Here is a 13,448-nt window from a genome sequence, read left to right as displayed (position 1 = left end):
ATTGGCATAAAGATAGATATATCGACCAATGGAATCGAATAGAGTGCTCAGATATAGACCCTCTCATCTATGGACATTTGATCTTTGATAAGGCAGTCAAGCCAACTCACCTGGGACAGAACAGTCTCTTCAATAAATGGTGCCTAGAGAACTGGATATCCATATGCCAAAGAATGAAAGAAGACCCATATCTCATACCCTATACAAAAGTTAAATCAAAATGGATCAAAGATCTAAACATTAGGCCTAAGACCATAAAACAGTTAGAGGAACATGTAGGGAGATATCTTATGAAACTTACAATTGGAGGCGGTTTTATGGACCTTAAACCTAAAGCAAGAGCACTGAAGAAGGAAATAAATAAATGGGAGCTCCTCAAAATTAAACACTTTTGTGCATCAAAGAACTTCATCAAGAAAGTAGAAAGACAGCCTACACAATGGGAGACAATATTTGGAAATGACATATCAGATAAATGTCTAGTATCCAGAATTTATAAAGAGATTGTTCAACTCAACAACAACAAAAAGACAGCCAACCCAATTACAAAATGGGAAAAAGACTTGAACAGAAACACCTACCAGAAGAGGAAATACAAATGGCCAAAAGGCACATGAAGAGATGCTCAATGGCCCTGGCCATTAGAGAAATGCAAATCAAAACCACAATGAGATATTATCTCACTCCCACCAGAATAGCCATTATCAACAAAACAGAAAATGACAAGTGCTGGAGAGATGCGGAGAAACAGGAACACTTATCCACTGTTGGTGGGAATGTCAGATGGTGCAACCACTGTGGAAGGCAGTTTGGCGGTTCCTCAAAAAGCTGAATATAGAATTGCCATACGACCCAGCAATACCATTGCTGGGTATCTACTCAAAGGACTTAAGGGCAAAGACACAAACGGACATTTGCACACCAATGTTTATAGAGCGTTATTTACAATTGCAAAGAGATGGAAACAGCCAAAATGTCCATCAACAGACGAGTGGCTAAATAAACTGTGGTATATACATACGATGGAATATTATGCAGCTTTAAGACAGGATAAACTTATGAAGCATGTAATAAACATGGATGGACCTAGAGAACATTATGCTGAGTGAGTCCAGCCAAAAACTAAAGGACAAATACTGTATGGTCCCACTGATGTGAACCGACATTCGAGAATAAACTTGGAATATGTCATTGGTAACAGAGTCCAGCGGGAGTTAGAATCAGTGTAAGATAATGGGTAATTGGAGCTGAAGGAATACAGACTGTGCAACAGGACTAGATACAAAAACTCAAAAATGGACAGCACAATAATACCTAATTGTAAAGTAATCATGTTAAAACACTGAATGAAGCTACATCTGAGCTATAGGTTTTGTTTTTTTTTTTTGCTATTATTATTACTTTTATTTTTTTCTCTATGTTAACATTCTATATGTTTTTCTGTTGTGTTCTAGTTCTTCTAAACCGATGCAAATGTACTAAGAAACGATGATCATGCATCTATGTGATGATGTTAAGAATTACTGATTGCATATGTAGAATGGTATGATTTCTAAACGTTGGTTAATTTCTCTTTTTCCGTTAATTAATAAAAAAAATATAAATAAATAAATAAATAGATTTCTCAAAGGCTTTTCGCTTGACTCCTAACACACTGAGGAAGGTTTTTTTTTTAAGAATCCTTTTCTGAATCTTTATCTTAAAAATTATTAAACATTACTAATTTTTATAGATTTTTATCTCCAGAAACAACCTCAGATTATTAGCGAATAGTGTGTTCTGACATTCTGCATTCTCTGAGAAGCAGAAGAATGGTTTACTTACTCGTTCAGCAGATTCAGTTCAGGTACCAGGTGGTGTTCCCGGGTCCCCTGCCCCAGGCGGTCACAGCCTGATGCCCTCTGTTAGGGGTGAACAGTTTGTGGCCTGAAAACACAGCAAGACGAGGCTGGGATGTGCTTGTGTGCTCGTGACTCACATCCTGGTGGAGGTCGTGCTGGGGGGGGCCTGATGGGGAGACCCTGGGGTGTCTGAGTAGCGAGCACCCAGTGGGGAGGCTGGTGGGCAGCAAGAGCTGAGGTGGGAGGAGCATGTCCGGAGCACATGGGTTGTGGTCAGGAGACTGGTGGCTGGAGTGGACTATCAAGGGGGACATAAGTGTCCAGGGATGGGTTCCAGGGGGCCATGAGAAGGGGAGCCATGGTAGGGGGGTGGTTTGAGCAGCTGGACCAATGACTTGGCCTAATGAGATAGGGCAAGCAGGATGCCCTGGTGAATGAGAGAACTCGGGGATGACTCCAGGGAGTTGAGCCTGAGCAGCTGGAGAGATGAAACTGCCATTCCTTGAGATGGCAGATGTGCATGCCCACAGTGTTGGAAAGAAAGGCAGCTGGTGGCGGGGGTGCAGGTTAGAGATGCAAAGTAGAAGCTGCAGCATGGTAACAGACAAGGCCACCCCGGAGAAAGTGCGTCCTGCAAAGGAGAGAACCAGAAAGGAGGTAGAGGCTGCAGGCGAGGTGGAGAGCAGGTGGAGCGCCTTCCAGAAGGATGTAGTCACAGGAGGGGAATCCACCTTGGGTTGAGCAGCATTCAGCCTCAGAGGAGGGGTGAGGGTGGAGCCTGCCTTCCTGCAGGGCTGTGGGCTGCTCTGAAGCCCACGGGTGGAGAGAATTCTCTTGGTTTCTTTGAACATGGAAGAAATAATGATCCAGAAAGGGAAGGCCAGGTGGGAGCAGGGGTCCGCAGGCCGGTGGGCAGCTGAGGAGGGGTGCAGCCCTGGGAGTAAAGCAGGGCGCGCAGAGCAAGGCCCCCAGCTGCTCGGTGGCCGATGGGGTGGGCAAACCCTCATGGTTTTCTCTTCTGGGGTCTGTTTTGCTGTGAAACAGGAAGTATGATCATCAGCTGAAAGTGAAGATGAGAGCACATTTGGTGGGGTGCGAGGAGAGGAGTTGTAGAAGGGTCTCAGGAAGGGAGAGTGTGTAGAGGCTGCAACAGGACCGGCTGGCGGTTTGGGCCGCAAGGGTGATAGTCCACTAAGGCAGGGAGGATGGGGATGAGGGCAGGGGCCCAGTGGGTCCCATGCTGCGGCTCTGCAGGACTGTAGCAGGAGAACAGAAGACATGGGGCTGGAAGAATCATCCAGGATCGTTTGTTTCCATTATTGATACAGGGTTTGGGATAAATTGCCTGACTGTCTGAGCTTTGGATTTGTTGTCTGAGAAGTTAAGTTTTTTTAGAGTTTCTTCCCACTCCACATCTGATGATCTCCAAGGTGTTTTATTTCTCACCTGCTTTGGTGCAGGAACTGGAGACCAGAGCCTCTTGTGGGTGACCCACCCCTTGTGGTTCAGAGTTCTTTAAGGGTTATTCCCTTTCTAAGCCCACGACCGAGAAGGCGTGAGGAATTGGGGTGAGCTCTGTGACAGCACTCATCCTGGAATCTTCTCCCCGCGAAGCCCTGGGCCCAGCTGTCTGCACTGATCGCTGACCTGCCACAAGAACCAAGCGCACTCTAGAAAAAAGGCACTCGGTGTTCCAGCCGCTGGATTATGGTCGGGTGGAGATTTCACACCCCTGGGATTTCCAGAGCAGGCTTGTCTTTGGGCTTCTCAAGTGTGTTGTGTGTTAGGGTTTCTCCTTGAGAGAGAGCTTAGCAGTTCTCAGGACTGGAGGCTGGAAAAAAGGCCAGCAGGGACCACCGAAACCGCCACAAGCAGGGCCTGCACTTTACCACCGCCTTGTCTGCTCTGTCCCTAGCTGAGCTGACTGCTGCCCATTTCGGAGGTGGTGGGGGTCTCCTGCAGAAGAAGTCCACCTCCCAGCCGAGTGAGGAGTCAGGACTGCCAAAGTCACGCAAGGAACTGATTGAAGAGCTCATTGCCAGGTCAAAACAGGAGAAGGTAGGGTGCTGGTCTCATGGGCATAGATGACGTGCGTCAAGGTGTTCTTGAGTTTTTCTCCCCTGTCAGAGGCTGTTTAATGTTTTATATGCACTTAATAAAAGCATTCCTTTTGCCTGGGAATAATTTCAGTTTGACCAAGCATGCACTTCTGAATTTTCTTGTTGATTTTAGTATTTGATAGGTATCAAGATTTATAAAATATCAATATTTTTTACTAACTTAAGTCAAACTTTTCTGACAATCTAGATGAATAGTTTATAGCAGCAGATGATTTTTGTCTGATGAGCTTTTGTAGCTTGGCATTTAAGGTACTAATTTCAAGTGGTTCCCTTTTTCTGTTGTCATGTTCAGTGCTAAGGGTCACTGGTGCTCCTGGCACTGAGTCTGGGCCGCTCTCTGGAGTCCAGCAGTAACAGCGTGTGTTGGTATTTCTGTTGTCTTTTCCCCAGAGGGAGAGGCAAGCACAGCGAGAGAGCGCCCTTGAGCTCACAGAGAAGCTGGACCAAGACTGGAAAGAGATCCAGGCTCTCTTGTCACACAAAACACCCAAGTCAGCGAACAGAAGTGAAAAGGAGAAACCCAAGGTGGGCTTGCAGCTACGTAAACAAACACCCTACCAGCTTCTGCGAACTGACTCTTGAGATGGTCCCACTGCCTCTTCTTGCCTGTTTCCTGGGCATTAACAGCTTCTGTTCTCCATTTTGGTTAGGACTTGTTTTCTGTGGAAGGTTTATATCAAGTTATGTGGCTTGTATCATGTCAGGGAGGAGACAGACTGAAAATGATACTTCAGTGTATCTATTGCAGATGAATTAAGTTAAAGAAAGTATTTGTTTTTTGGTATGAGAAATACTTCAGGGTGGAGATAAAGTGTTAGAATTTTTCTGTGCACTTTTGTGTATTGCTGTATTGCATGTACACTTAATATACACTTGTTTATTTTCCCTCTAAATAGTACTTGGTTCCTACTGTGTTTTTCTTAATCTGAATTATTCGAAGATGCTGCATTCATTTGAGTAGCTTGTTTTTAGGACAGATCTGTGTCCTCACCAGGTTGCATTGCCACCAGGTAGCTGTAATCTTTGTGTGTCACCCTGATTGTGGCTTTTGCCATAGTTTACCCAATTTCCCGTGTTTGGGGCTTAACACCTAGGTGAGTGATGTTTCTTTTTGTTAAAGCAGATCTTGAGAGGAATTTTCTAGAAGCGAGAACATCCTGTGTCACCCAAATGTCTTTTGCTTTCTCAGTCCTGGAGACCTATTTGCACAGCTCTCCCTCTAAAAGGAGACTTCAGTGTGGTTGTCCAGGGCGACAGTCAGCCAGCCCTGGGATGCGCCAGGTAACTTAGCTGCCAGGTCCTTCTGTAAAAATAAATGTTAAAAGATGAAAAATGCCTTCTTCCCGGTCCTAGCCCGATGCATATGACATGACGGTCCGTGCGCTTGGCTTTGAGATGAAGGCCCAGCCATCCAGCAGGGTGAAAGCAGAAGAGGAGCTAGCAAAGGAGGAGCACGAGCGGCTCAGGAAGCTGGAGGTATGGGCGGTACGGCTGCTCTCGGGCAGCCCTCTTAGCTGACAGCCTCAGTAACAGCCATGTTTTGGAAACCTTCAGCTCTGTTTTATAAAAGTGTGCTATCTTCTCTTTAAAGTCCTTTCTCCTTCATTTCATACAACAGATAGAAGATATATTGTGTTTTATCAGTGGGAACTTTCTAGTCTATTTAAAGTTTTTATTTCAGTTACAGATATCTTGTGTCTGATTATAAAAGCATGAATGTAAAATGAAATGCAAATAATATACAAGTAAACCAAATAAAAAAATGGATGTTTTTCCTAACCCTCCACCCTGAGGCAGTTGTCAGCGGTAGAATACATTACCTTCTGAGCCTTTTTCTATGCCTTAAATACTTTTTAAAAATTTCATTGCATTAAAACAAAAATGAAATAGAAGCATATTGTTCTCCGTCTGACTTTTGTAATATAACCACATCATGGCTCTCTTCCCACATATCCTGTATATTTTCAAGTGGTGAAGTTCAGTGGGCTCCTTGTGCAGTGAAAGGTGGGCATGGCGAGAGGCTTCCTCAGCTCCTCTTCTACAGGTGTAAAGTTAAGATCAGGGTTGGCCAAGATAATTTGGTCCAAAAGACCTCAAAGTAACAGGTTTTCTTCACTTGTGACCAGAGAGTATATCTGCCACAAAGTTCTAACATTTTATTTCTGATAAATAAGAGGGACTTTGTGGAATGCCCATGTTTGCTCATCTCACTTAAGCCTAAAAGCAGAAAGCATGAACGGCCTGTGCCAGAGCAGAGGGCGTCGTGGGCTGGGGCTGCACGTCCCGCCTGCGTCCTGCACCTCTCACAAATGCTGCGCTGTGCAGGGCGCGGCAGCAGGCTTCCCAGTCCCGGTGCATGAGCCCTCCATGTGACTTTCCATCTTTCTTGCTCAGGCTGAGAGACTTCGAAGAATGCTTGGAAAGGAGGAAGATGAAAAGGTTAAGAAACCAAAGCATATGTCGGCAGATGATCTAAGTGATGGGTTCATACTTGAAAAAGATGACAGGCGTCTCCTTTCTTACAGAGTAAGATGCTCGCCTTCGTTTGTTTTCTTTCTTTTCAAACTTAAAAGCACCTGTTTTGCGGTGTGTCCTTGAATGGGTTTACCCTAGATGGCTCGCTGTCACTCAGTTGTCAGCACCCAGCATCTTTGTTTGTAAGTGAAGGGTTGTGTGGAAGACGTGGTTGGCACTGACGTGGAGAGCACTAAGAGTTCGACATCTGAATATTTTTTAGTGAAACAGTTGATTTAAGATTAGTGCAGTTTTAAATTCCTGAACCTTTTTAGGGCCCGTACCCATAGAGTGCATCAGTCAGGGCTCAGGACAGGAAAGTGGGAAGTGGTCAAGTATTTCAAGCAGGAAAAAATACAAGACAAAGTTGTGTGCTTGCAAAAGCATTGGGCTGCTCGAGGAGCAGAAGTCAGGGGTCACCTACAGGTGTTTCTGGTCTCACCCCTCAAGGTGCAGGCCAGATGCCTGGAAGCACTGCCATCCTAGCTGTCCCAGCCCCAGAGCCAGTGTCGGGGACAGGGGTGTGGGGGTGGGACACCCACTGCAGCCACAGCCACTGTCGGCTCCTAAGCCTTGGACCCGTGCCACCCACTGACAGAACCCATGCCTTGCCTGGTCCTGGTGGCAGGGCTCTCTGGGACTCTGGTTCCCAGGCTCTTGGCCCCTGAGGGACAGGATGGCAGTGCAGCAGGGGGGCGACGCCAGGGACAGGTGCAGCATATAAGGTCTATGCTCCTTGTTGGAAGCAAGTCGCAGTCGCTGTGCTGTGTGAGCTGTTCCTGAGGCTCTTGCAGCTGCCTCTGCACCATGCGGTGATACCCTCAGTCTTCTGTTTTCCATTTCCAGGATGGAAAGATAAACATAGAGGAGGGTGTCCAGGATGAGGAAAGCAGGGGGGCTCATGACGATGGGAGTGAGGAGGAGGAAGGTGAAGATTTGAGTGGAGAGGACCCAGAGGAGGGCTCCGAGAGCGATGGGCCAGATAGCCACGCGGACCTGGAGTCTGATGTGGAGAGCGAGGAAGAACATGAGAAGCCAGAGAAAGAGCCACCTCAGACTTCTGGGAAAAGACCCAAAAGTGATGATCAGAAGGCTAGAAGCGCTGCCAGAGCTGAGCTCCCTTACACGTTTGCAGGTAAACGCACCACTGGGTTTCCGGAAAAGCTCTGTGGCCTGGGGAGAAAGTGCATGTGGGGCCAGCCTGCCTCCGTGAGTGTTGCTCGTGCATGGGGTCGGCAGGGGGTGTGTCCCGAATGCCCAGGCACAGCCCTGTTGCTGAGGCCTGCAGTGAGTGTCTTGGGCTGGTGCAGGACACGGTTCCATTGGGCCAGGAGCCCGTTAGGGCAGGCCCACGCCTGTCTGTAGAAGGTTCTCATGCTCAGTTCATTGTCAGTCTTGGGGTGTGCAAGCAGCTGTCAGCCACACAGGGTACAGCCTGGAGATAAAGGAGTTGTCCTCAGCAGGCTGTTCGGACCTGGACACTTTTTTTTTTTTTAACATTTTATTTTGAAATGCATTCAACTGTAAAAAAAATAACCAAACCCCATACAGAGGACTCTTGACATACCCCTTCCTGCGAGATACCACATCCGCCAATATTAACAGTTTGCCACTTTTGCTGTATCATTCTGTCCACCCATCTCTGTATCCGCCATTTCCCTGAACACTTGAGTATAGGTCGTGTGTATCATGCTCCTTGAACATTTAATGCTGCCATGCACGTTTCCTGAGACCAAGGGTATTCACTGTGTAACCACTGGAAGTGCAGTTGTGAAGTTCAAGATATTGAACATTGATATAAAGTTTAGTTTATCTTCTGATTTTTTCATCTGTCCCAATGATTGTCCCTTTGAGGCCTTTTCTCCCCCCTTGCTAGATCCCATCCAGCATCATGTATTGCCTTTAATTGTCATTGTCTCCTTAGTTGCTCTTTTTTTTCCAATTGTGGAAGCATTAACAACATAAAATTTCCCATCTCACCCTTCAGAGGGACTGATCGTAGTCACAGTGTCCAGTGCCTGCACCACCATCCGGTACTAGAGTTTCCCTCTCCCTGGACCGAAACCGTGCACCGTTACACACAAACACCCACTCCCTTTGCCTCCACCCCTGGCAACCTGCACTCTAATTTCTATCTCTCTGAGCTGGCATGTTCTCTGATATTTTCTTTATAGTTACCAAACTTAAGTGGCTAAAATTTAACATTCTAAATCTACAACAACCTCATTTGTTTGTTAGTAACATAACTTCGCTAGCATTTACAAGCTGTGTTCCTGTACTCCTCTGTCCCCCAACCTAGCTCTCGTCACACATCCCACGTTTATACGCTATGAATCCAGACCACTAATTTCTCATTTCTTTTGTGCATTTGCCTTCTAGATCCTATACGAGGTAAAAAGTTGACTGGGGCTCTCTCAATGAAGACAGTGCCTAGTGTAGAGCAGAGTATAGTGTTATGTCTATACACAAAGACCATCCAGTTATAGTGAGCTTTTCTAAACCGCCGTGTGACTCAGGATGCTTTCCAGAGAGAATGAACTCACGGTGCGGCTGGCCTTTGGGAGTGGCCCTCACTGGGGTACAGCTGCGAGAGGGGATGTTGTGCAGCTTCCCGTGGCTTTTATTGCTGAGTTCATTCAAACTCAAAAATCTTTAGGACAAGCCAGAACAAACAATAAGTATATTTGTGTTCATTATAATATTGCATAAAGGAATTCACACATGGACCCGAAATCCCAAAACAAATTTAATAAGGTAGTAAGGTACAAGATCAGTGTACATTATGAAAACCAAAAGCTAAATGAAGAAAATTACATTTAAAATAACATTAAAAAGAATAAACCTAGGAGATAAATTACCTTTTTGAATGAAAGAAGTTGTTTTACTTATAGTGCTTTTAGTTTTTACCGCGTTATCAGAAATGTGATTACTTTTCATTTTCAATTTCTTGTTTTCTATTTTTGATAGTTCCTGAATCCTATGAGGACCTGAAATCTTTATTATCAGGAAGATCGATGGAGGATCAGCTTTTGGTGGTGGAGAGAATTCAGAAATGCAACCATCCAAGTCTCTCAGCGGGAAACAAAGCAAAACTGGAAGTATGCTGGCGTGAAATGTGTGAAGGATTAGCCATGTTGGATCCCATCCTCGTCCACGGCCACCTCAGGCCTCATCAGCAGGATCACTGTCTCCTTGGGTGTCACGGAGGGTGACTGAGCGGGCACATAGCTTAGGGCAGGCAGAGAGCCTTGACATGCATGTGGCCTCATGCCAGCCTAGGGGGAGCGGGCTCTCAGGGAGACACTGACCTGGGTGGGTTTAAGTCACGTAGCGCTCAAGGGGCAAAGCACTCTCTTTCAGTAGAGAACGCACATTTATTGCATCCGGGGCAGTGCCAGTGCTTCCTTGGGTCTGTGTGGTCGCCCACTGTGTAGCAGTAGACCCCTGGGCCCAGGCTTTCCTGTCCCCTACCCACCCCCCAACTGCTTGGCAGGGCTGAAGCGGTGACTGCACAGCGTGCAGAGACTCCCACCCTGGCTGTGTCCCCCAACATTCCTCAGAGAGCAGGTGGGACGTGAGTTGAGTGCCTGTGAGTGGTTCTTGGTGCTTGCCACTGAGCTCTGCTTTTCCAATTCTTGTGCCTGCAGAGGCTGTTTGGCTTCCTGTTGGAATATGTTGGCGATTTGGCCACAAATGACCCACCAGATCTCAGAGTCATTGATAAGTTGGTTGTGTAAGTAAAGATCATGGGTTGTGGGGCTGTTTGACCATCGTTATCCTATTTTAGAGTCATAAAAATACATTCCAAGTGATAAGCTGAACAGAGCAGCCAGGCTCAGGGGCCCGACCACCACCTGGTGAGCAGGCTGCTCTGCCACTCGCAGTGTTGACGTGTGCTGCTCCATAGAGATCGATCCCCGTTTCACCACAAACAAGCCGTTATAGGACTAGACAGCTAATTTAATTTTTTTTCATTTATTATTTATTTATTTTAAAAATTTAACAAACTAAAACATTAACATGTTATCATTCCATTCGACACATATAATCAGTAATTCACAATATCATCACTTAGTTGCATATTCATTATTTCTTAGAACATTTGCATCAATTCAGAAAAAGAAATAAAAAGACAGCAGAAAAAGAAAACGAAAACAGAAAAAAAAATTATATATACCATACCCCTTACCCCTCGCTTTCATTGATCACTTGCATTTCAAACTAAATTTATTTTAACATTTGTTCCCCCTATTATTTATTTTTATTCCATATGTTCTACTCGTCTGTTGATAAAGTACATAAAAGGAGCATCAGACACAAGGTTTTCACAATCACACAGTCACATTGTGAAAGCTGTATCATTATTCAATGATCATAAAGAAACATGGCTACTAGAGCACAGCTCTACATTTTGAGGCAGTTCCCTCCAGCCTCTCCATTACATCTTTTTTTTTTTATTTCATATTTTAAAAATTTATTAAACATACCAACATACCAACACAAACATTCTTACCACATAATCATTCCATTTTACATATGTAATCAGTAATTCACAATATCATATAGTTGTATATTCATCATCATGATCATTTCTTACATTTGCATCAATTCAGAAAAAGAAAACAAAAAAAATTTCATACATATACCCCTTACCCCTCCCTTTCATTGATCACTAGCATTTCAATCTACTAAATTTATTTTAAAATTTGTTTTGTGTGTTAATTTATTTTTAATCCGTATATTTTACTCATCTGTCCATAAGGTAGATAAAAGAAGCATCAGACACAAGGTTTTCACAATCACACAGTCACATTGTGAAAGCTACATCATTATACAATCATCTTCAAGAAACATGGCTACTGGAACACAGCTCTACATTTTCAGGCAGTTCCCTCCAGCCTCTCTGTTAGTCTTAACTAAAAAGGTGATATCTATTTAATGGATAAGAATCTCTCAATTCTGTTTGAAATCTCTCAGCCATTGACACTTTATTTTGTCTCATTTCACTCTTCCCCCTTTTGGTCGAGAAGGTTTTGTTAATCCCTTGATGATGAGTCTCACCTCATGCTAGGGTTTTTCTCAGTTCGTTGATGCTGAATCTCAGCTCATTCTAGGATTTCTGTCCCATGTTGCCAGGAGGTCCACACCCCTGGGAGTCATATCCCACATGGACAGGGGGAGAGTAGTGAGTTTGCTTGTTGTGTTGGCTAGAGAGAGAGAGGCCACATCTGAGTTACAGAAGAGGTTCTCTTGGGGGTGACTGTTAGGTCTTACACCTAATTTTAATTAAGCTTTGCCTATCCTTTGCCCCAAGATTGAGGGCTCAGCCTATTGCTTTAGTTGTCCCCACTGCTTGTGAGAATATCAGGAATTCTCCACTTGGGGAAGTTGAACTTTCCCCCTTTCTCACCATTCCCCCAAGGGGACTTTGCAAATACTTTTTTACTCACTGTTCTAATCATTCTGGGATTTATTGGGGCATCACTCTGGACAAACCTACAAAATCTCATGCCTACTCAAGATATTTCGTAATTTTAAATTCTATTGCCCGAAGTAATTTTGTATCACTCTTACCCCATTTATATGCATTCTTTTTTTTATTAATTAAAAAAATTAACAAAACATTTAGAAATCATTCCATTCTACATGTACAATCAGTAATTCTTAATATCACATAGTTGCATATTCATCATTTCTTAGTACATTTGCATCGATTTAGAAAAAGAAATAAAAAGACAACAGAATAAGAATTAAAACGATAATAGATAGAAAAAAAAACCTATACCTCACATGCAGCTTCATTCAGTTTTTTAACATAATTGCATTACAATCAGGTAGTATTGTGCTGTCCATTTCTGAGTTTTTATATCCAGTCCTGTTGCACATTCTGTATCCCTTCAGCTCCAATTACCCCTTCTCTTTTTTTTTTTTATTTTATTAACGGAAAAAAAGAAATTAACCCAAAATTTAGAAATCATACCGTTCTACATATGTAATCAGTAATTCTTAACATCATCACATAGATGCATGATCATCGTTTCTTAGTACATTTGCATCGGTTTAGAAGAACTAGCAACACAACCGAAAAAGAAATAAATGTTAATATAGAGAAAAAAATAAAAGTAATAATAGTAAAAACAAAACAAAACAAAAACCTATAGCTCAGATGCAGCTTCATTCAGTGTTTTAACATGATTACTTTACAATTAGGTATTATTGTGCTGTCCATTTTTGAGTTTTTGTATCTAGTCCTGTTGCGCAGTCTGTATCCCTTCAGATCCAATTGCCCATTGTCTTACCCTGTTTCTACCTCCTGCTGGACTCTGTTACCAATGAGATATTCCAAATTTATTCTCGAATGTCCGTTCACATCAGTGGGACCATACAGTATTTGTCCTTTAGTTTTTGGCTAGACTCACTCAGCATAATGTTCTCTAGGTCCATCCATGTTATTACATGCTTCATAAGTTTATCCTGTCATAAAGCTGCATAATATTCCATCGTATGTATATACCACAGTTTGTTTAGCCACTCTTCTGTTGATGGACATTTTGGCTGTTTCCATCTCTTTGCAATTGTAAATAACGCTGCTATAAACATTGGTGTGCAAATGTCCGTTTGTGTCTTTGCCCTCAAGTCCTTTGAGTAGATTCCCAGCAATGGTATTGCTGGGTCATATGGCAATTCTATATTCAGCTTTTTGAGGAACCGCCAAACTGCCTTCCACAGTGGTTGCCCCATTTGACATTCCCACCAACAGTGGATAAGTGTGCCTCTTTCTCCGCATCCTCTCCAGCACTTGTCATTTTCTGTTTTGTTGATAATGGCCATTCTGGTGGGTGTGAGATGATATCTCATTGTGGTTTTGATTTGCATTTCTCTAATGGCCAGGAACATTGAGCATCTCTTCATGTGCCTTTTGGCCATTTGTATTTCCTCTTCTGATAGGTGTCTGTTCAAGTCTTTTTCCCAT

The 13,448-nt window shown here is 43.8% G+C and overlaps 1 protein-coding gene across 3 annotated transcripts in view; it reads left to right on the top strand.

Annotated features, from left to right (window-relative positions):
- NOP14 (NOP14 nucleolar protein) overlaps positions 1–13,448 on the top strand; it is a 47,067-nt gene that overhangs the window by 15,569 nt on the left and 18,050 nt on the right. For all 3 annotated transcript variants that reach the window (XM_077136278.1, XM_077136279.1, XM_077136277.1), the window contains exons 4-10: positions 3,757–3,899; positions 4,352–4,486; positions 5,315–5,437; positions 6,356–6,487; positions 7,322–7,610; positions 9,443–9,573; positions 10,123–10,208. In XM_077136278.1, coding sequence (XP_076992393.1) covers positions 3,757–3,899; positions 4,352–4,486; positions 5,315–5,437; positions 6,356–6,487; positions 7,322–7,610; positions 9,443–9,573; positions 10,123–10,208 — 1,039 coding nt within the window. The remainder of the gene's footprint in view (positions 1–3,756; positions 3,900–4,351; positions 4,487–5,314; positions 5,438–6,355; positions 6,488–7,321; positions 7,611–9,442; positions 9,574–10,122; positions 10,209–13,448) is intronic.

Source organism: Tamandua tetradactyla, chromosome 19 (genome assembly GCF_023851605.1).
Source record: "Tamandua tetradactyla isolate mTamTet1 chromosome 19, mTamTet1.pri, whole genome shotgun sequence".
Lineage (NCBI taxonomy): Eukaryota > Metazoa > Chordata > Mammalia > Pilosa > Myrmecophagidae > Tamandua > Tamandua tetradactyla.
Note: the sequence above shows the minus strand (reverse complement) of the source record. Positions and strands in the feature narration are given on the sequence as shown.